General features: G+C 41.3%; 1 protein-coding gene across 4 annotated transcripts in view; it reads right to left on the bottom strand.

Moving 5' to 3' along the window:
- Positions 1-21,422, bottom strand: part of CREB5 (cAMP responsive element binding protein 5) — a 380,590-nt gene that overhangs the window by 277,545 nt on the left and 81,623 nt on the right. For all 4 annotated transcript variants that reach the window (XM_015589514.2, XM_015589515.2, XM_015589516.2 and 1 more), the window contains exon 4: positions 15,717-15,838. In XM_015589514.2, the coding sequence (XP_015445000.1) occupies positions 15,717-15,838 (122 nt within the window). The remainder of the gene's footprint in view (positions 1-15,716; positions 15,839-21,422) is intronic.

The following is a 21,422-nucleotide window of genomic DNA, read 5'->3' as shown; positions in this document are numbered from 1 at the left end:
CCCTACACAGTATGACTATTAACTAATAACTATGTTATTAGGTATTTTTCATCCTCAGTCGTCCTAGGTCCTTCAGGAATTAGCAAATTTCTTTAAAAAGCAGATATTGAAACTCTTTAAGAGACACTTCTCCTCAGAGGTAGAAGGTTCTTTAGTTCTCTTTGCTTCAGACAAACCAGGTAATGTAATCTTGCTGTGTAAGGACATTTATTCACTCATTCATGTTCATTCATTTGCCCATTCCAATAATTCTTTATGGAGCTTCTTCCATGTGTAAGCTAATGATGCTGGGAGTGACGGAAGTGGGTAGGCAGAGCCCTGCAATAACAGGACTCACAGTCCAGGGGGTGGGGGAGAGGACGTTACCAGAACACAAGGTAAGCAGTTAGAAGTGCCATAAGAAGTGCTTGAAAAGCATTGTGGGAATTCAGGGGAGGCCAAGGTCGTGTCAGGTGAAGAGGAATCAGAGAAGGGTGCATGGATATGACATCTGACATAGGCTTTTATGAATGATTAGATTTGGTCAAAGATGAGGGCAAGGGAAAAACCTTCCATTTAGGGATAATTATGTAGGCAAGCACGATGAGGTAGGGAAGCCACTGATAGGTTTAGAGAAGGAAAATTTATTCCATTTTCCTGAAGCATAAAAGACATAAGAGAAAAAAAAACAACAACAACAACACAAAGGAGAAAACCAGTAAATTAAGTTGGTTTCAGATCACGAAGAATATGCAGCTAAACGGAGTAGCCACAGCCACTGCTATTTCTACTGTACCCACAATCTCAGAGAAGCTTAGAACCCATCAAGAAAACCAAACTTTCCCCCATACCCCAAGGATAGCTACTCCCTCACTAGAATGTAGCCCTGGAACCTGGCCTACCTAGCACAGCACCTCGGACATGTGAAGCCCTCAGGAAAAGTTTGATCGATTGAACTGGGAAGACAAAAATAGAAACATTTTCAGTGGTAGAAGATGGAGGGAAGGTACAGAGCAAACCTTTCCTTTAAAATCCAGCACTTAAATATCTAACACCGACCACAGCCTACATACCAGCAACTACTCGTTATGCTACTGCCAAAACTCCTATGATACCGAGAAATAATGGGACCCCCTGAATCCCAAGGCGATGCCCTAAGGGACCTTCTCCTAGGTGTAGTCTCCCCAGAGGCAATCATTCAAGTAAGTATTACCCTATTAGAATCTGATGCAAGCTCCAAATATATCTCCATTCAACGAACATTCATTTTACTCCAGGAAAGCAGTGGTCACTAGGGCCAAGCATGGAAGGAAATGTCGAGAGGACGTTGCTCACAAAATGCACCAGATGAGAGGATGGTTCCCTGCCTGGGTTAGAACTGGAGTTATGCTTTTGGTTGAGTAGAGCAGTCATGGTGAACTGCATGCCTTTGGTGACACTGAAAAATGTCTTCTAGAGAGCAAGCTGCCTTCTTCCCGAGGTTGCAGGGGCAGCCATGCTGTTTGCAGCCACAGCGACAGAACATGGAAGAATCTGGAGCTGAGATTGGAGACCTATAGAAGCCCAGAGAAGGATTTTTAAAGAAAAGGATGTAGTGGGTGCAGTCAAGATTTTTTCATGTATTTGTGGAGCTCGGCTTGATGTTTTACAAAGCTTCCATTGAACATGTTTTTAAAAGTAAGTTAGCATGTATATTAAAGCATACATGTACCATAAGGAAATAAAGGTAGGAAGAGGCCATCTGAAGTAGTGGGAAGCACATGGATTCTCCAGCAGACAGTCCTATATGCAAATACTGGACCTGTAACTTCCTAGCTTTGTGGCTTTCAGCAAATAATTTAAACTCTTAACTTTTAACTTATTAAGTAAAATGAGAGTAAAACATCTGTCTCACAGAATTGTCATGATGATCAGGAAATAATATAAACAAAACTTCTAGCACCGTGCCTGACAAATAGTAGGAACTCAATGGACGGTACCGAATTTTATTACTACTAGTTTATAATCTCAATTTCTAATAACTTGGTGTCATATTTCTCTACCATGTCTAAATTTGTATAAAACAGGTTTTTCACTTGTCTCTATCGCTAAACTCTGTCTTCAGAGAATCATAGAAACTGTGAGTTGGAAAGAAACTTAGCAGTCATATAATCCAACCTGGATGTAATCCTAAAGGATAAATTAATATCCTTTTCTAAAGTATCTTCCTGGCATGCAAGCTCTTTCTGTGCACCAAAAAACTCCCTTATTTACATGGCTGGAAACACAGGACTCTGAAGAAGGAGCACCGTGGAAGCACTTTGAAGATCGCGGACGTCAGAAAGCTATACTAAGTCAACCATTCATACTCACGGGGTATGGCTCTGTTGGAGTGATATTTACTGCTTGACAAAAAGCCAGTAAGTCTTAAAGAGATAAGTGAGATTCGCAAATATATGACTTCTCTGTGGAAGGTAAAAGAAATCCAGTCATTTAGTAAAAGCTATTGTGGTTTTAAAATCTATTCAATATAGCAATTGATGCAGTAGAAGGGGTTATAAATAAACAATAAATCATGCAATTATTACTGTTTGAATTTTGGCAAGATAATAAAAAGAGCAGGGGAATAATCAGGAAATAATAGAAAAGATCTGTGAGGCACCCCTGCAATTAGTGATAAACAGAACTTGGCTCAGAGTTGGAGCCCCAATATGGCTCTCATTAAAGCGCCTTGGGACCTGTTCCTGAGGCAGACCTCTGCTAGCTCGGGAGAGGTGAGGTAACCAAAATGTCAGTGCACACGCACACACACATGCGCTCACATATCTGTACACACACACGCACACACACACCTCTATACTCAGATAATCTTTTACTATAGAATTATAACTACCTGGGCTGAAGTAACAACCTTATACCCACTGAAGACCAATCCATGGCCTTCCAAAACTCTAATTGAGATGTTTCTGTTCCTCAGCTTTTTGACTCTTCCCTTTGTCATACCATAAACACACACACACACACGCACACGCACACGCACACGCACACACACACGCATTTGCATGCACAGGCACCGTGCAATGGGTGCCTTCACTTCTTTCCAACCTTATACCCACTGAAGACCAATCCATGGCCTTCCAAAACTCTAATTGAGATGTTTCTGTTCCTCAGCTTTTTGACTCTTCCCTTTGTCATACCATAAACACACACACACACACACACACACGCACACGCACACGCATTTGCATGCACAGGCACCGTGCAATGGGTGCCTTCACTTCTTTTTCCTTCTCTCTCTCCTTTCACGTTCTTTTATTAATGGCACCTCTTAAAGAGATAAATGCTCCCACACAAGTGATACCACTTAAACAGATAAAGAGTCCACACTGGAGAGACACAGAGAGCATGAGAGAAAACCCTGTCTTATTAGGCTGGAAACAGACACACTATATTAATGCAAAAAATCAGCATATGGTTCTAATAGGCTTTCTTAAAATGATTTATCAGCTGTGATTAAGCCCTCAACCAGCATGTCTATCTTCATAAATAAAGCAAAAGTGCACCTTGCTCTCAAATGCATCTGCAGTATCTTATTACCCGGCCCTGCTCGGCACACTCCATTTACAACGCGGCTCTGGGGAGCCAGGAATTTGTGTGCAGTCACAAAGTGTGTGCTCTAAAGAGACTGCCAAGATTTAGGACTCTTATCTCAGAGATAGTCTTACTAAAAATCCATTACAATGAAGGCTTATCCCCTCTCTCTGTGCTGCGGAGCTCGGCATTACTGAAATATGAACAGGTAATTAAAAGGATGTGCCTGACTTTACCATGAGCCCGGTGACACAGAATCACCAAACAGCTGTTGGGAAAGGCATTTGTCACGAAGGGGCAGGTTACCTCTGCCAGGGGGTGTAGATGAGGAGGACCACTTTAAAAATCAGACTCGGTCTCTTTCTTCTTCTCTATGGAGAGGAATGACGACTGCAAATATTAGTCATCTGTGTCCGGCCTACATTCTCCAGCTGGCTAATATGTCAAAGAGTCTCAGTGGCAAACTTGAAAGAAAGGGGCTTCACAGACACCCTAGGCAGGGAACGGGGAATGAGGAAGTGAGGGCCGTGACTTCGAAATGAAGGAGGGGGATCTCGGTACGAAGGTGTGAGTGTAGTAAGTCGTACACGGATGTTTGAAAATTGCACTGAGTCAAACATTTCATACGGGCCTCGCTCTGCTGGAGTGGTATTTACCGTCTGATAAAAAGCCAGCAAGTCCAGGAGGATGAGCTGAATGAATCACACAAAGCATTCAAGCAAAGTATTTTAGTGGCTGACTTCCTTTCAAGCCATTCCTAGGATATACACAAAGCTCCATTCATACTCCCTCTTCTAACTCCAGCCCACAGGCAAAGATCAGAGACACAAACGTCCCCCGCTCTGTACGAGCTTCTCAGGCATTTCTCTACACTTCCACATCAGTCTGACCAAAGCACTCGATATTCTTTTACGACAACAAACCAGTTATTACATGATTTAGGCAGGTTTGCTGTGGCATGGTGAGGATTCCTCCGAAGGCAGTAGGTGTAGGAAGGGCAAAACGCAAAATCTCAGAAGAGAAAAGTACTCGGACTACTTCGCTAGGGCTGTTAACAGATTGTTTTTCCTGTACAATACACCGGCCCCTTGTACTAGGAGTGCGGCGCTGGGAGCTGTGTAGTCTGTGATTGTTGCAGTCAATTAGAAGAACGGCACTAATGAGGTCAAAGCAGCTCGTCTCGCCCGCAGTCACAGCCTGCACCCCTCGCCCCGGCCAGCTGTCTGGCAATATGGGCCTCCGGTCACAACGGGGTCCGTGCGTGGAAGGGCATGTGTGTTCGGATCTGTGCAAATCTATCACCGCTAATGGTAAGCCAACTCTAAGTTCACACCCAGCCGGTGGGCAAATCCGTTGTGCCATCTTCACAGTCAGAGGGCAGCGGGTGGCTGTACTTGGACATCACGTGTCTGTCAAAACTGGTATTGAATTAGACATTGTAGGCAACTCTACGTAATGGTCAGAATAATGAGAAATTATCCACATAGCCCGGATTGTCCGCTTTGCCTCAAACGTGTACTCATGGATGTGTGCGTTATTATGACACAGATAAAGAAACAAATCTGGCAGAGATCTGGAACGAGGCGCTACGCCCCTCCTCCTGCGGTGCAGGCGCGAGGCACTCGCAGGCAGCGACAGCACCGCTGTGTTATCTCTGCGGACGTGGACTTCTGTTCGGACTTCTGTTCCCAGGACCCCTTTTTGGACAATTCTTTTAGTCAACATCTGAATGAACATCTGAGGTGAGATGCGGGCGTGATATGTGAATCTAACACCACCTACCTAGGAATTAGCTTTATTTTCTGCACTCCAGATCTCAATAAATTTGAGCTATGTATGTTTATAACTCCGTGGTCGTTAAAAGGCCCAGTTAAGCGGTGAGAAAATGAAGTCATGCCTGACTTTTAGTGAGGGGTGGAACGGAGTCCAGATTTCTTGCTCTCATCCTGAATCCAGACAGCGCTTTGCCCTCCTTCACAGCCCACTCTGGGCTGCTGCAAATCAGACCGGAAGTGTTGGGAGGCCATGTTCAGGTGGACCAGCGGCACAGAGATATATCACAGTGCGTATCACACTTTGACACGTCCCACCGAAAAAAGGGCTGCCAGAACGCTGGGCTGTCTGATTCCCTTCCAGCCACTTGGGGACCAACCAAGTGGGGCTGGAAGGGTGGGGCTCACACTCACTCCACATTCTAGAGCTCTGTGAATTCCAGGCTCACCCTGGAAAGGATAGCAATGCCTGGGCCAAGCGTGCCAACAAATCCAGCAATAGCCTCATGTTCATAAATCCTCTGGGAAACTTCCTAAGCTGTGTGCATAACAAATCATACCGAGAGAAGCCAGGAAGGGGCCAACTTCTTTGAGAGTGGCTGTTATTCAAAATGCCCAGCGCTGCATCATCTGTAGTCAATCAACCCGACATCCACCCAAAACACGACTGCTTTTCTTCTTTGGGGATATGACTGCTTGCAGAGCCCAAATAAGCCCCCACCCAAACATAAAGCCACAGAAAAAGGCCGCACCCAGCACCAGCTTAGGCGGGATTTGGTCAGCACTGTGATCAACTTTCAAAGTTTTCATGTAACAGATGGTGTGCTCTGCACGTAAGTCAGATCCTGGGGACGCCTGTGGCTGCAGCCACTCTACATCCAAAATGCAGGGTTCACTTAGCATCACTGAGAAGCCTGGGGAAGCCCCGACGGTGCCAGACGACGATGGGAAAGCTTGCAGTTGGGACTACTCCTCCTTCCAGGTCCAAAACTGTCCAATAAAACAGCTGCTCACATTCACCTCTAGGTCGAATGTCAAAATATCATCTACACACACAACAGTCTGATTTTGCCAACACTAGTGAGTTTTCTTAGAAAACAGGCGCTTAGAGGCGAAGCTGAGAGTAAAGTTCTTTTGGCATTCCATTTCTCTCTAGAGACGACTGGGAGAACTGGCCTTGTCACACAGAAGAGTCACAGGTGTGAACAGGCCAAAAAGAGTCTTGAATATCTCAGAAAGCAGAGAACAACAAAGGAAAGCCCAGCAATGATCTGGAGAAGACTGCAGCCGACAGATATCCCATCAAACCTGGGATGCGAGGACCATCCCAGCCAAATAATGAGCCAGCAGGGTGACATTGCACGGCTGACTTCGTCTCTATTCCAACCAGCTGGTAAACCCCTCTGGTTCACCAGAACAGCTAGTTCCCAAAAGTGTAGGAATGCGGTACAAGTAATTCAGAGGGGAATATCTACCATTTCATAAACTTTCCTAGGCCTTCGGGCTCTGGTGGTAGTTGGGTAAAGCACAAGGAAATTGTCCCTCGAGGGTTCAGATGCTAAAATCAGTAATTGCACCATGAGTCTGAGTTGACAGCCAATGTGCTGGAAATATGGACGGGAGGAATGTGAGGAATCCCAGTTCCTGGCCTCGGCCTTATCAATATGGAAATAACTTAACAACACACAAATGCTGAAGCCTGGTTCCCAGAGCAAATCACTCCCATACCTGCTCTTAACCGTACTTAATGTTCACCTGGATTTATGAGATGATAGCGGCAGAGACTCTTGCAACTATTATATTATTTTCCTTCTCCCTTTCTACAACGTCAATTTTTTTCTCACATCACCGTGAGGGGCCGAGGTAAGTGATTCTTAGCTGCAGATGCTCACTACGTCGTCTACTATTTGGTCCAATTTTCCAAATGTGAGGGCTGTTTTCTGCCTAGAACAGAAGCTTCATCTTTTAGTCATTTTGTTTTAATCTGGCCCAGAAAACAGATCTGCTTCCCTGCTCGCCATTGGGAGCATTAATGCAGGGCCTCACAGAGGACAGGACCGCTTCCTCTGCAGATGCTGAGGCCTCCTGCGCTCAGGTACACACCCGCCTCTCCGTGCCTGCCTGGCGCGCTGGAAGCCTGAATTACTCACAGCTGGACACTGATTCCTCCAGAGGAGAGCATCCTTTCACTGTTGTGATTCCATCAGGGTTAAGACCTTGAAATCCCAGCATGGCTTGCCCACCACGGGACAGGTAAGAAGTGATTTTTAACAAGCTAAGAACCCAACTCAACCTGGAACAGGAAAACCACCCTGATGAGAAAGTCTCCTGCTGAGAAAAGCTGCTCTTACCTCGGGCCTTAAAACCGAGCTTCAGAATTTAAATTTTAGTGAGGGTTCGCCCAGCCAAATAATTCAATTGAGCTGATTTTCAACTACAGTAAGGTCACCTGATGGGAAGGCTGGCCAAACAGGAGGTCCTCATAGCCTGAGCCTTTGCTCACTTGTAGTGCCTGGGGAATTTAAGGGCTCCACTGCGTTTTTTGGTTATTCTGGGGTTCTTTTCTTTGTCTTTATTTAGGCCCCCCACCCCATCCCTGATTTGGTCCTTTTGAATGCCTTCCAGGTATAGAATGTTGTAGAATCGAGACTGTTTAACAGTTTCTAAAACACTTCCTTTCATACCTCACATCCCATACCAACCCCTTTATAACAATGATAATATTTGGAAGAACTTTTAACCACAAGTGACAGGCAAACAGCTTCGAAAAGAATTTTTTTGTACTTTTAACATTTCGCTTCATTTTTATTTTTTTTAATGCGTTTGATTTTACAATAATACTTACTGTTAAGTATTTCTTTAAAGTTAGGCTACAGATCAAAAAAACTTTCTTGGAATTTGCGGTCATTACCCAGTAGAAAGTGATGATGGTCTAGCCTAGACTTGAAGTGATAGGAATCGAAAATACTGGGAAGATACGGCTGGATCTTGCGAATGGGGTGAAGCGAGGAGGAAAGGCAAAGCTGCGGGAAGGCAAAGTGGCAAGTGGGTGAAATAGGCCTCTGACAGAACCAGGGGAGTCAGACCCGGCAGTGAGTTTGTACTGAAAAGCTCTGAGTACAGTTTTGGGCAAGTTGAGTTAGGAACAGCAGTGGTATGTTCAAGTAGGAATGTCTGGTAACAGCCGGAGGTTAGAGATGAATGTTCAAGTTCAGGATGAGGGCTAGATGTATAGATTAAGGAATTGTCTGGGTGGAGTTGGTTGTTAAACTATGAGAATGTTTGAGTTTTCTGAAGAGAAGGTGTAAACAAAATCCCGCTGAGAGTGGATACAGCCAAAAGACAAAGAGGCAGAGGCAGGACAGTCAGAGAGGCAGCAGAAAGCCAAACGTGGTCCTCCTAGTGAGTGCCTATCAATTCTCTTTACATCTCTCTTCGTAGTTTATTCCTCTGTACTTAAAATGGGGAAAACAGTATTGGCATAACCATCTATAACTATTCCCTGTTAACTAAAGGAAAAAAAATCAAATGATCATTAATAACATGTTCAAAATGTCATATGTGGACCCAATATGTTTCATGAATAGATAAGTACTTTGTCGTTACCATACCAGTCACAACCGAGCAGAACATACTGGTGCAAGAAAATACGATTTTATTCGGCAATATTTCTAACACAGAGATTCCCCAAATCTCTGCCCTGTTTCCACTAGCAATCTTCATGTTACATTGTAAACAGGGTTAAATCCTCCCAACCTCTTCTTACTCCATAGCTTCAAGTGGAAGCATCAGTACCTTCTTATGAGAATACCCATCACAGCCCGGAATGAATGCAAAACCTTTCTAATGCAAACTTTAGTCTCTAAGAGCCTTGTGATCGGTTCTCAAAAAGATTTCAGGCAGAGAGAACTCTACCTTGCCAGAACAAATGCCATGTGATAGCAAATACAAATAAAAGCTATGACAAAAAACAAACTTAAAGGCTTAATACTCAACTCAGGGAACAATAAAACCTGCCACTTACAGGCTAAGAGACATTCATCTACCATTACTGCCACCACCTCCAACCCCCTTTTAATCTGGATTGTAACACTGCCTGAAGACAGAGCCATGAACTGCCAAATGATTCAGCATTAGAAATTAAATCCTCAGCCTCAAGAGGTAGGATAGGTTTTCTTTAGTGCGAAAATTAGGTTGGGAGGACTCATCCATGAAGGTCCGAATTATCCAAATATAGAAATTTTCTAAGGGAGGAGATGAACAAATGCTCTGGACCCCTCTCAGTCAGTATTCCTCCAAGCCATGGGCCTTCCCTCGTCATCCACGTCAAATACACCTGATAAAAGTGCTCACTCTTTGCAAGGCAATATTTGCCACTCTAAAGATACCTTAACTTCACAAACACACACACACACATACACACACACACACACACACACACACACACACCCCTTTGTGCGTTTATTTTATTTCTTACTCGATTTTAAAATGGAGGCAGAGCTTCCGATCACTTTGTGATTCATCAACCTACATGGAAATGGGCACCAACTCTTACTAATCTGTTCAGACTGTATTCGTTAATCCAAAATCTCAGAGAACCAAAATGCCTGAAATAGCTTCCAGTTTATCCACTGGTACAGTCATTCCTGAGTGGGATGCAATGACGAAGTCAACTTCTCTTCCAGCATCAAATTCCACCTAATTTAAACCTAAAAGGAGAAAGCTCAAAGTGCTTGACATGTGTAGTACACAGAAATGGGAGGACCAAAAGAATCCTTATAATATAAGGGTTAAGATATCGAGTCTTTGGTGTGGGGAAAGATACAGGTTGTGTCTTATACATTGTCTATGGGTGTTTCCTTTGCAATCATGCTGATAAAAACAACAGCAACAACAACAACAAAACGAAAAGATCAAAAACAGTCTCATCTACTAGGAGTTAGCAAACATGGTGACATTTTCAAAACCTGGATGAAACCAAGTTTATTTGATTATTTTATTATTTTTCAGAATATTATTTTTTCTCCAGACTTCTGGGGGAAGGGAGGGATTGTTTAACGCAAATATCATAAAAGCAACATGTTAACATAACAGGAAACATGCAGCGGTTGCAAGTTTGCTCAATTCAGTATCTTTTCTTTTCTATCAGGTGCCACTCATACCTTCCCCAGAGAGCAGCCAGGCCAGCTAGTGGCTGATACAGCAAGACTGTAGGAAAGCAAAGCAAAGCAAAGCGCCTCCCTCCCTGCATCCTCTCTCCCCAAATAACTGGTGGTGTCGGGTAACATGATTTCCAGGTACAGAATTTAATCAGATTGGGCTTTTCTGAGCTGAGGCTGACCTGGCCATGCCCCGTTCCATGACTCCTGTTGAGCTGGGATCCGAGATCTTAAGATTGTAGCTTGTCCCTAGTTCCCGTGTGTTAAACAGTCAACACCCCCTGGGAATAGACTGCACTTTTCATCATTTGGGTAGGAATTCTAGAGCATGGAAATGTCCTAATTTGCTATTGCTGCATCAGCATAATGAGTCAGATTTAGGTCCTCTGGGAGAATAACAACACTTAGCACTTATACACAGCACTTTTCATCTTCAGGGGCCTTCACCACATTAGGCTGTAATGTTATATTTCTCTCAGCCAGACAAAGGAGTTAATTTCTAGTCTTTTCAACTCCCATCCCTCTCTTCACACACACACACACAACTGCTATCGGATGATGATGAAGCTCTCTTCGGCTTTCTGGATGTGCATTAGTTGATATTTTTTTAAAAAATCAAATGTGAAAGCTCAATTTACCTTCCGCTGTCTTTTTTAAAATCTTTTCTTGTCGTTTCCCTCTAATATTAAACAAAAAATCAGCATGCCACTTGCCACTAATTAGAGTCCATTCAGCATTACTGCTAGGGTTCCCATGCTCAACTTGATTCTTCATACCTCATGGTCTTCTGTGTCCTCTCTGGCCACTGAGGAGAGTTGAATGCTCTGTCTTGGAGGATTCTGGAGGACTCTGCCAAGTTCATGCTCAGACCTCTGCTCTATTTCACCTCTATTCATTCCTGACCCAGGTGATTCCATTGAGTGTCACGTATTTAAATACCACCAATCTGCCAATTACTCCCAAATTGACATCTCTGACAGGTTGCCACCTCCAAAATTACAGACCTATATATCCATCTGCCAATTTAGTATCTCCATTTAACAAGTCTAAACACAATCTCCTCGATTTTCTCCTTAAACCTGCTCTTGCCATAGGCAACTCCATTGTTCTAGTTACTTCAGCCAAAAATCTGACTTCGTCCTTGATTCCACTCTTTCTACTACTCCCAGGTCTAATCCATCAGCCGATTCTACAGACTCCAACTTCAGAATATATCCAGAATCTAATCACCCACTTCATCTCCACCTTGACCAATGTGCCATCATCTTTAACCCAGATCCTTCCAATACCCACCTAACTGGTCTGTCTCTGCTGATGCCCTCCAACGGTTCACTTTCAACTCAGCAGCCAACGTGATATTTCTAACACATAAGTCAGATCCTATGACTCCTCTGCTCAAAACTGCCCTCTGGTTCCCCATCGTGCTCAGAGTGCAAGCCGAAGTCTTCAGGTTTTCCTGGGTCTGCCCTCCCACGCCAATTCTTTAGCGTCATTACACACTCGCCCTCCTGTCAAACTGTCCTCTTTGTGGACCCTCCAACCCACTAACCTCCGGGTTTTGTATGTATTTCTCTCTCCCCTCAAAACACTCTTCTCTCATACCTGGTCCAGGCCTCTCCTCCTGCAGTTCTCTGCTGCATGTCCACTTAACAGCCACTTACCAGCCCCACTTACCACCCCCAGCTCTACCTGTACCCCTTCCCTGCTATATTTTTCTCCACAGCACTTAGCACCTTATACATTTATACATTTTATTTTAACTTCTTGTTTGTCTTGACCACTAGAATTAAGTTACATGAAGGCAGGGTTGCTTTATCTTCTTTTTCTTACCAGCTTCGATTAGTAGTATAGTCACCAGTGCCTTGGACAGTGCATGGTAGGCACTCAAAAATATTTTTCGAATGAATAAATAATAAATGAAAGTTTCTCATCTGTTTTAGGACATGAACTAGCCTGACTTCTAAGCCATGGGCAAGCTTAAATTTGTGATGCCTGCTTGTGATGAATGCTTTTCCAAGGGAAAAAGAAATCTCTTATTAAAGAGTTTTGAGGCTATGAGATCACACTAACATGGAAGACTGAAGCAACTATGCAATGTGTTGTCTACTATTTATGATATGGCTGTAGATATTGCAGTTTCTTCCAGTGTCCAGAACCTGCCTCTAGCCTGTTCTCATTCTATGCACACATTAGGATGCTTCTGGAAATGATGTCAGGATTAGAGACAGTCTATAGAACACAGTTTTCCCCAATAAACAGCTACATGTGCTAAGCAAGAATCAATTGTCTATTTGCTCTTTAATAGAATTTTCTAGACCAAACTACAGCTAGAAATTTAGAGGTGGGTGAGAGGACCAGCCCAATCTTCCCAATACTTTTGTATAAAGTACTTAGAAAGTTCTAGCAAGAACTTTTCTTAAACTAATTCTCCAGATATATTACTCCATCTTCTGCTTTACTAAACCTTGCTGAGGAAGCTTTATTAAAAAACAAAGAGGGAAAAATCAGAAGAGAGTTGGAGACACAGAATTAAAAAAGAAATAATTATCTGAATGTGGAGCAAAAGCGAAGCAGGAGAAGATAGCACTCAATGATAACAAGGTATACGTTGAATAAAGATCTATAGTCCTACTTTTTAAGCAGAAAACAAATAAATGAAGAAAGAGCTGGGGTTGGCAGTGTCCAGAGATGTTGGTGGCTGGAGAAATGCGGTCCAAAGGATGGGTAAAAATATATTGGCAGATTGGAGAACATTTCCTACTCATTTCCCACTCTGTGTCTTCCAAAGAAATGCTAGAACAGAAGCCACCGACATAGCCCATTTGGCTACTGGATGAGTCGCCATGCATTGGGACTCAAGAAGATGCCTGCCTGAGGAGCCACGGGCACCCAAGGCTGGATTTGGCTCCTTCGGTTTGAACCAGGCAAGGGAAGAGGCTACCTTAACAGCCTCAGTGCTATACAGCTTCCCGTGTATGCAAGTGAAGCTGGGGCACGAGACGGTGGTCTGCTGAGAGGCCTGCCCGAAACCATGGGAGACACTGGCTGCAGAATCCCCACTGCCACATACCCATCAAGAAATCATTACATGGCTAAGAGCAACATTTAAAAGAGAGAAAATACTTATCTTTTTCTACGACTACAATCGTCTTCTTTTTCAACTTTGCTTGCCTATCTTCATTTTTAAAGTTTAATTATTTAATATTCTTTCTCAACTCACAAGGAATCAAAAGCAACTTACAAAACCTACATACCATACAAATGTTTCTTAAATTAAAAAATCAGGACCAGATTAAATATAAAATTGAACTGGAAGTCTAGTCTGGGGTAAGAAGTATAATACCCTTATCACAGTGTTCTAAAAAGTTCTCAAAGTTAAACAATAAATTTGACTTCATGTTAACCGAGCAGTCAAAGCAAAAAAGAAAAACAGAATCAGTTACATGATTCTCGTGTCCATGAGGAGAAAATATTTCAGTTCCTCAGGGGAAGCAAACTATTTCCTGGAATTCAAATCTACAAGAATTTCCTCCCATGGGACATCATATAGGAAATCGTGAGCACTACGTAATGGAGACCGCCTAAAATGACACCCTTGTCATGAGCTTCCAAAAGCTGTCCTTGGTAAATGTCTTTAGGAAAATCAAAGACACACACTTCAGTTAGAACCATTCTATCAGAAATATGAACCAAGTAAACACCTTTCATGTAGTTCATTTTAACCTAAGAGGTCCACCTTGACTATCTCAAGGAATGAATGAATTTAGTCCCTTAGTCATGGTAGGTATGCCATACCTACCAAGAAAGCTAAATTTATTACTCTACCAAAGGAAATTTACTAGTCTTTTTGGTTTTTGGTTCTTCTTCTCCCTTGCTATTTTCATGTGTGTGTGTGTGTGTGTGTGTGTGTGTGTGTTTAATTTCTATTGCCATGAAATATAGAATGTACACCTTTATTTTTGAGTTAATTTTTTAAGTGCTCAAAACAGTATCTGACAAATGTTAAATAAATATTTGTTTGAAAAAAGAGAAAAAAGCCCTTCATATCACTGAGGTGGTGGGTATGAGAACATCAAATATGAATGACATATTGAATTTATTATAAATAAATAAAATGAATTCATGAAGATTTTATATCCCTCTTGTAACCTTCATTTATTTTCATGATTTTTCCTAAAGCATTACGGACTGAATATAAGCCCTTGACTATTTTAATGTGAGAAAGTGACATGAAAAACCTGGCAGAGGAGGATTATTAAAATTTCGCATAGAGGAGTATTCAAAGGTTTTGAAACACTTAGAGAAATATCAGAGCCTTTTAAAATTTTTCTCCAGATGGAACAGCTGGAACTTCAGAATCCATTACAACTTCACTGGTCCTTCGTCTCAACCAACTTTCACATTTTAAGACTCTGTTCATAGAATGTGTCTAATTTGTTGTTTAGTACAGTTTGGGCATTCAATAATGATCTCTAAAAAAACAATGAAAAAAATACTAAAAGGCTTCATTATCACATTTACTTATGACTTCATTTCCTTTCCTTAATCTTGTAAAGTGATTTGAAAATGCCAGCACAACATTATAATAAAACTGAATGTATTCTGGAGGGATTCATAAAGTGGATTTTCTACATTTGTAAGAACAAATAATCTATACTTATAGTTAACCTATCTGTCTCAACAGCAACAGATGTTCAATAATGTGAGTAGGAAGCAATCGTTAACCCAATAGAGATCTACTGGGAAGATTGTAGAAATGAGAGTTACAACCTAGGCCAAAATCGAAGAAATCCCTTCTTCTACTGCTATGATTTTTCACTGGTTGTATCTTTGACTCTTGTCTTCTGCACTCACCACAATCTAAGGCTATTAAATATTTCACAAAGTAAAACAACTAGTTTTGAACAAAAAAATGTTTGTGAGTTTATCTGAATCAGCTTCAAGAATCAGGTAATGTTTTTTGTTTGGTTGGTTTTTTTGTTCGTTTGTTTGTTTTGCTTGAATTTTACATTTCAGATTTCAGCTTTTCTCATGATTTTTCCAGTTTTGGATTCTACCACAGTCAGGGATTTATCAACTTTTTAAAGCATTAGACAAACACCTGCAAATGGCTAAAATACTGTTTAAAGGCCAGGTCATATCGGCACAACCTGCAGTGCCACCAGCTCTCCAGGAAGAAGTTTCCAGCAGGTGTCAGAGGAGGTACGGGTCTAGGCATCCGTCCGAGCAAACCTACCCGCTTGCTGCTCTCCTCCTCCTGGGCCTTCCGGAACTCATGCTCGAGGGAGCAGTCCAGCTCGCTGAAGAGCCCCACTTCCTCGCAGTTCTTCAGGAACCTTGTTGGGGTCGGAGTCTGATCTGAAAATAGAGACCGGGTGATCATGCGTGAATTCTAAGATGCTGATTGGACATCCACAATCTTCTAGCCCTAGAATATGGAAGAAAATAAAACCATAAATCCCAAAGGAGGAACACGGTGTGTAGTAGGCTACAGCAGATGAGGGCTTTCCAATCCTCCCTCTGGATGACTTCAGGAGACCCTGCTCTTGACTTTTGGGATCCGTATCTCTTGAATAACACTGCAATGTGTGGAAGGACTTTTATCCTAACTGGAAAAAAAAAGATTTAGCTAAAATCAGGCCAAAAAATCTGCTGAGCCCATGTTAAGTCTGATTTCAAGGGGCTTGGAGCAAAAAAGATTTCATAAACTTTTATATCATACAAAGAGAAACAAACAAGCATATTAATTCCTTTTTGTTAGCAGAGAAAGAACATTCAGCAATTCTCTCTCTCATTTTGAGAGTCATAGTTTCCAGGTCAAACACATTTAGCTTCTGCCCATTAAAAACATAATTATTAATTTTAGTTTCCTTTGCTATAGCTAACAGAGTGTTCTGAAAATACTCTTTAAAGGGAATAGAATTTCTTTCATATTTTGACTGTCTAGAGAGCTTACTACTGAGAAAACCAGAGGATCTGAAGCCACCGTTTACAGCTTAATATTTATGCAGTTACAAAATATTTTCACACACGTTCTCTAGAATCTAGATCTCACAGGATGCTATAAGGTAAATAGGGAGAATTACACCTTCGTAATCGTTTAGGACAGTCATCTTCCTTAGTAAAGGTGTACTTGAGTTGATATGAATAAAACTATGTAAACTGCCCTTTCTCAGAAACAGTAAGATATAAGAACCAGAAAGGACCATGGAGGGAAGACTGGCCATGCCAATTCTTTTGCAAATGAGGAAAATGAAGCCTTGATTGATAAAGGGTCTTGTTCAAGGTCTCCCAGGTACAGGTGGCAACACCAGGATTATAACCAAGGGCTCGGTGCTATTTTCACTATGTACCTATATAACTCCTACCCAAGCCTATGGCAGCTCCTACTAGATTGAATACAGCACTTATCTGGCTTGACCTACACTCAGTCTCCAAATCTCTTTCTGCAGTTTTCTAAGACACCACCCGCAGCCACCTGAAGAGTACCCTTAAGTTAAAACAAATTTTCCATTTCTGCACTCCTTTTACAAATTCCTATATGACAAGCAACTAGAATCGTATTTACTTTTCTAAACCGAAGAGAGAACACTTAATCCCAGTAAGTTATCCATTGAGATTCAAAGAAATAGCCTACTATTCACGAAGCTAAAAATAGCTTGATATGCCATTTAATCAGTGCTGCCAAGGCAATGTCTCCCGATTCCCTATGGGCAAGGGGATTTCCCATATCTTAAGTAACCAAACGATTGACCCGGATTCCAGTGCAGCAAAATCCCCAACTGCATTCTCCCCCATTCTTAGCCCCAACTCCAAGATGCTGAGCTCTCTTTGCAGTGCACAGAGAGCCTACCACAGGTGGTCATAAATTTTATCTTTTACAGATAAAAGATATGCAAAGGATTGGGTCTAATGGAAAACGGGTTTATTAGCACATTAATTAATTTTCTAAAATGCACACATATACACCTATGTATCCAATATATACATATAACAGTTATGTGCTGTGTACTAATAAAATATAAAATTAGCATTTATGAAGCATTTTGCAGTTTACAGACAGTTCGTCCACATTATCTAGAATCTAAATCTCACAAGATCCTACAAAGTAAGGTGCATATTATTTTAGAAATGGAGACATAAGTTAAAGGCCTTGCACAAAGTCATACAATTTGTAACTATCTTATCTTTACTAATTCTTCTCTCAGTTACAGACATAATTCTTTCTCAGTCTAAATCCTGTGCTTTGCCCAGATTCTCCTCCCAGCTCCCAAGGACTCGTTGTATGTGTAAAAGGCAATGTTGACAACCCAGAAACCCAGATTTAAAATCACACGATTGGGGGAAATCATCTACATTCTCTAAACCTCATATTCCGCATCTTTCAAATGAAGACCCAAAGTTACATGATTCTGTGAATCCTAACATCACCCCTATAATGCGTTTGCTTCAATAGACACTGTCGGTAGGTCAAAAAAAAAAAAAAAAAGATGACCATTTAAAGAACAGCTAAATGGGGGGCATCACTAACAGCTGTTTAGATACTAAAAATTAGGCCAGAGGTAAGGGCTAGCTAGATATACAAAGGAGTTTTCTGAACAGAAGGTGTAAACAGACAAGACCTGAGAGTGCAAAATAAAGGATGTGTGTGTGTATGTGTGTGCATGCGTGTGCACGTGCGTATACATATTCTTCCATTTATTTGCTACGTATTCCATGCCAAGCATAGTGATAAGTGCTTTGTATGTACCATCTCATTAATTTTTACATCAACCACATTAGGTAAAAATTATTTTCTCCATTTTATTTATGAGGAAAATGAAACTCACCCCAGTCCCGTTTAGAAATTTAGTCAGATAATTGTACCGGTAATAGACAATCCTAACAATCTTGAAATATCTTGAAATCATTTAATCCCTCACAGAGTAGAACTGCATTACAATCCTACAGGCTCTCTATTACCTTGCAGGAACATTCTTGTGATTACAAAACCTGAGAAAACATCACATAACAGAACTGAAATGTTAGACCACTTGTCATCAGTAGGAATTTAGTTTTCCAGGTTTTAACTTTGCTTTTTTACTCTATGCTTCTTGGAGATTTATAAGTTGAGGGCCATGATTCCAGGTAGATAGAATAATCATCCTAGAGGCTCCATTAAACTAAACTCTGAGACAAGTTCATGAGATGGTCCATGAAATAGATTTCAGGCTAGCGTTTCGGAGCCAAGCCTCAAGCAAAGTTGAGAGATGTTTTATGTCTCCTCTAAAGCAAACTTATTCCCAAATACCGTCACACGGCCACCTGCACCAGCAAAGGAGGTTGAAAGTGCATGGCACAGGGACGGTAATGTCACTGTCCATCACCATGGGCCTCTCTACAGCAGCAAGGACCAAAGCTAGGAAAAAGAGGAGCCATGGGCCACAAACAGAGTTGGATCCTTGCCATCCCTAGAGCAGAAGACTCAGACGAAGGCCCCAGAGTTGTTACCAAATGTGACTTTCTTTGCTGTATGATATAGTGAGTGAAAAACAAAACAGATATCTCTATTCACATTTGGAATAGATAAGGCATACTGTTCCTAATTTTTTATTCATTTTCTTCTTGTGAATGAGCTATTCTTTCCAGTTACAACAGGAACCAGACAATGGAGCTTAACTTTTGTTTTAACATTTATTAGAATTAATACAGGGTCTCCAGTTGTCTTTGATCCCACATGGTACCAGTTCCAAGTAAGCCAGGAAATGTGCAAATCTTCAAAAAGGGAACAGCTAAATCTATCAGCAGCTTAAATAAAAGAGGCAGAGGTTCTTAGCCACATGAATGTCTTGTCAAATAACTATTCCAGCTGAAATTAGACCTGAAATGAGTGGGTAATGTCCAGGGCCATAAATTAAAATTCTTGTAAACCACACCCTATTTAGAACTAAGAGCATACAACCAGTTAGCTACGGCAGCAGCTTTTTCTGTATCTTGAGTGATAGGGGCCAGTGCTCTATTTGTGGATAATATCTAAAGTTCGTTCCGTAGTAATAGGCCACACTCTGAGGACTTACAGGAACTGGTCCCTGAGTTCTTACTGGGAACTCAGAGCTGAGATGATCATTCAAGGACTTCTGCTCACCTTTCTTTTAGAATTTCCACTTCAGTGATGCCCATCTGAATGAGAGAAGGGGATAACCCCAACTCTCAAACGAAACTAAAAGTTAATAACTTTTGAGTTTGCACTTGACCCAAGGTGAAAGTATTTTGTTGTTATTACCTTTGTAAATCTGAATAGGCGCTACATAAGGACCTGCATGTTACCTTCTCGCGGAGTTTGCATATAGCGCACCACGTTCTCAAGAGACCCAGACACCTAGGGCCAGTGCGATTGAGAATTCTTACCACTTCTAGAAGTTTCACACATCCTTGGGGATCTCTTTACCCATCGGACAAAAGAGATGGCACCGAAAGGAATTTTAAAAATCCTTTGTAAAGTCTGTCATATTTCAATATCTGGTTCCGTTCCTGGAATGGTGACTCTGTTGGGAAATGGGAGCATCCTTTCATAGCATTGCTGCCTCCGTAGAGAGCTAGGGAGAGGATACTTGCCATGCAGAGACGCTACTTGTACATCTACCCAAAAGAGTGGCAGAAACTTAGCATTATGATTGAGGAATTCACCCATCAGTTATACAGTAGGAAATCTGACACTACATTACATTTGAGAAGGACAAATATATGGCTAGAACTAATAGGAAAAAAGTAACTTGCTAAGTTCTTCCAATCATTCCATAGTCTGCCTAACATCAAGTGCTTCAGCCTCAGCGAGTATGATTATTCCAAAGTCTAAATGACAAGCACAAAGCTAAAGCCTGAAACCTGATTCCTCTTTTAAAAAGTGTTTAGTCTGCTCAAATTTAATAATAGGTTGCTACCTTATTCGGTTTCAGAGCTGCATTTGAGTTATATGTTTGTCTATGTTTCATTTTCCTCGATGATAAAAAAAGGCAGAGCAACAAGTCACCAATTAAAAACAAAGAACAAGGAAAGAAAAGCAGAGTTCTCATCGTATACCAGAGGAGAAGAATGTGAACTTCCTAAGTGAAATTTTCTGTCCTATTGGTCTGATATTCTTAACTATGGTACTACTAAAGGAATACATAAAGTCATTTTACATCATTTCATATTAAATTGATGGTGGCTAGTAATACTATAAAAAGCCTCGCTAATTCAGACCAGTTATAAAAAAGATCAGTTTGAATTAGTGACCATTCTAATTATAGGGTATTTTTTAAAAGGCAATGCATTTTTATTATTTGCATGACTCAATTGCAGCCAACAAAATGTGGCTTAATGGAATTCCCAAGAGAGCCCTCAAATCAATAGAGTAAAGAATTGGAATTAACATATCTATTTTAGTAAGAGCTAGGATTCTCAGAAAAAGCATTTTTCTTACGTTTTACATTCTTTTTATAGTGATATTTATCCTATGAATTTTTTAGCAAATGCTTTCTTTAAAATATTCTTACTTAGTCCCTATCTGAATTTTAATAAAGTCCTAATTAAGACAGTTTACATTAAGTGAATTTGAAAATACATACTCCTTTATAAGAGCAATAATTAGTAACAAATGACAGAATTCCATAGAATTCTCGACAGGCTTCTTTGCAATAAATGTGCCTTTTAGTAAATAGAAATATGCTATAGAAGCCATAGGGTCTTCTCAGTAACAGTGACATTTCTATTTCCCCACATCTGTCCCAAGATGCAGTGCTACCATGGGACAAACCAAGGCAACTCTGGTTTTAAACAACAGCTGTGAGATGCTTAAAAACTGACCATGGCTGGGGTGATCTAGGTCAGTGAGAGACGAGACACATTCTCACACTCTCGAATTGTTTGCTCGAGTCCACATACTGTCAAAGTAGAGAGATGGTGGACTGGATACCCTTAGAGT

Source organism: Pteropus alecto, unplaced genomic scaffold, assembly GCF_000325575.1.
Source record: "Pteropus alecto unplaced genomic scaffold, ASM32557v1 scaffold21, whole genome shotgun sequence".
NCBI lineage: Eukaryota > Metazoa > Chordata > Mammalia > Chiroptera > Pteropodidae > Pteropus > Pteropus alecto.
Note: the sequence above shows the minus strand (reverse complement) of the source record. Positions and strands in the feature narration are given on the sequence as shown.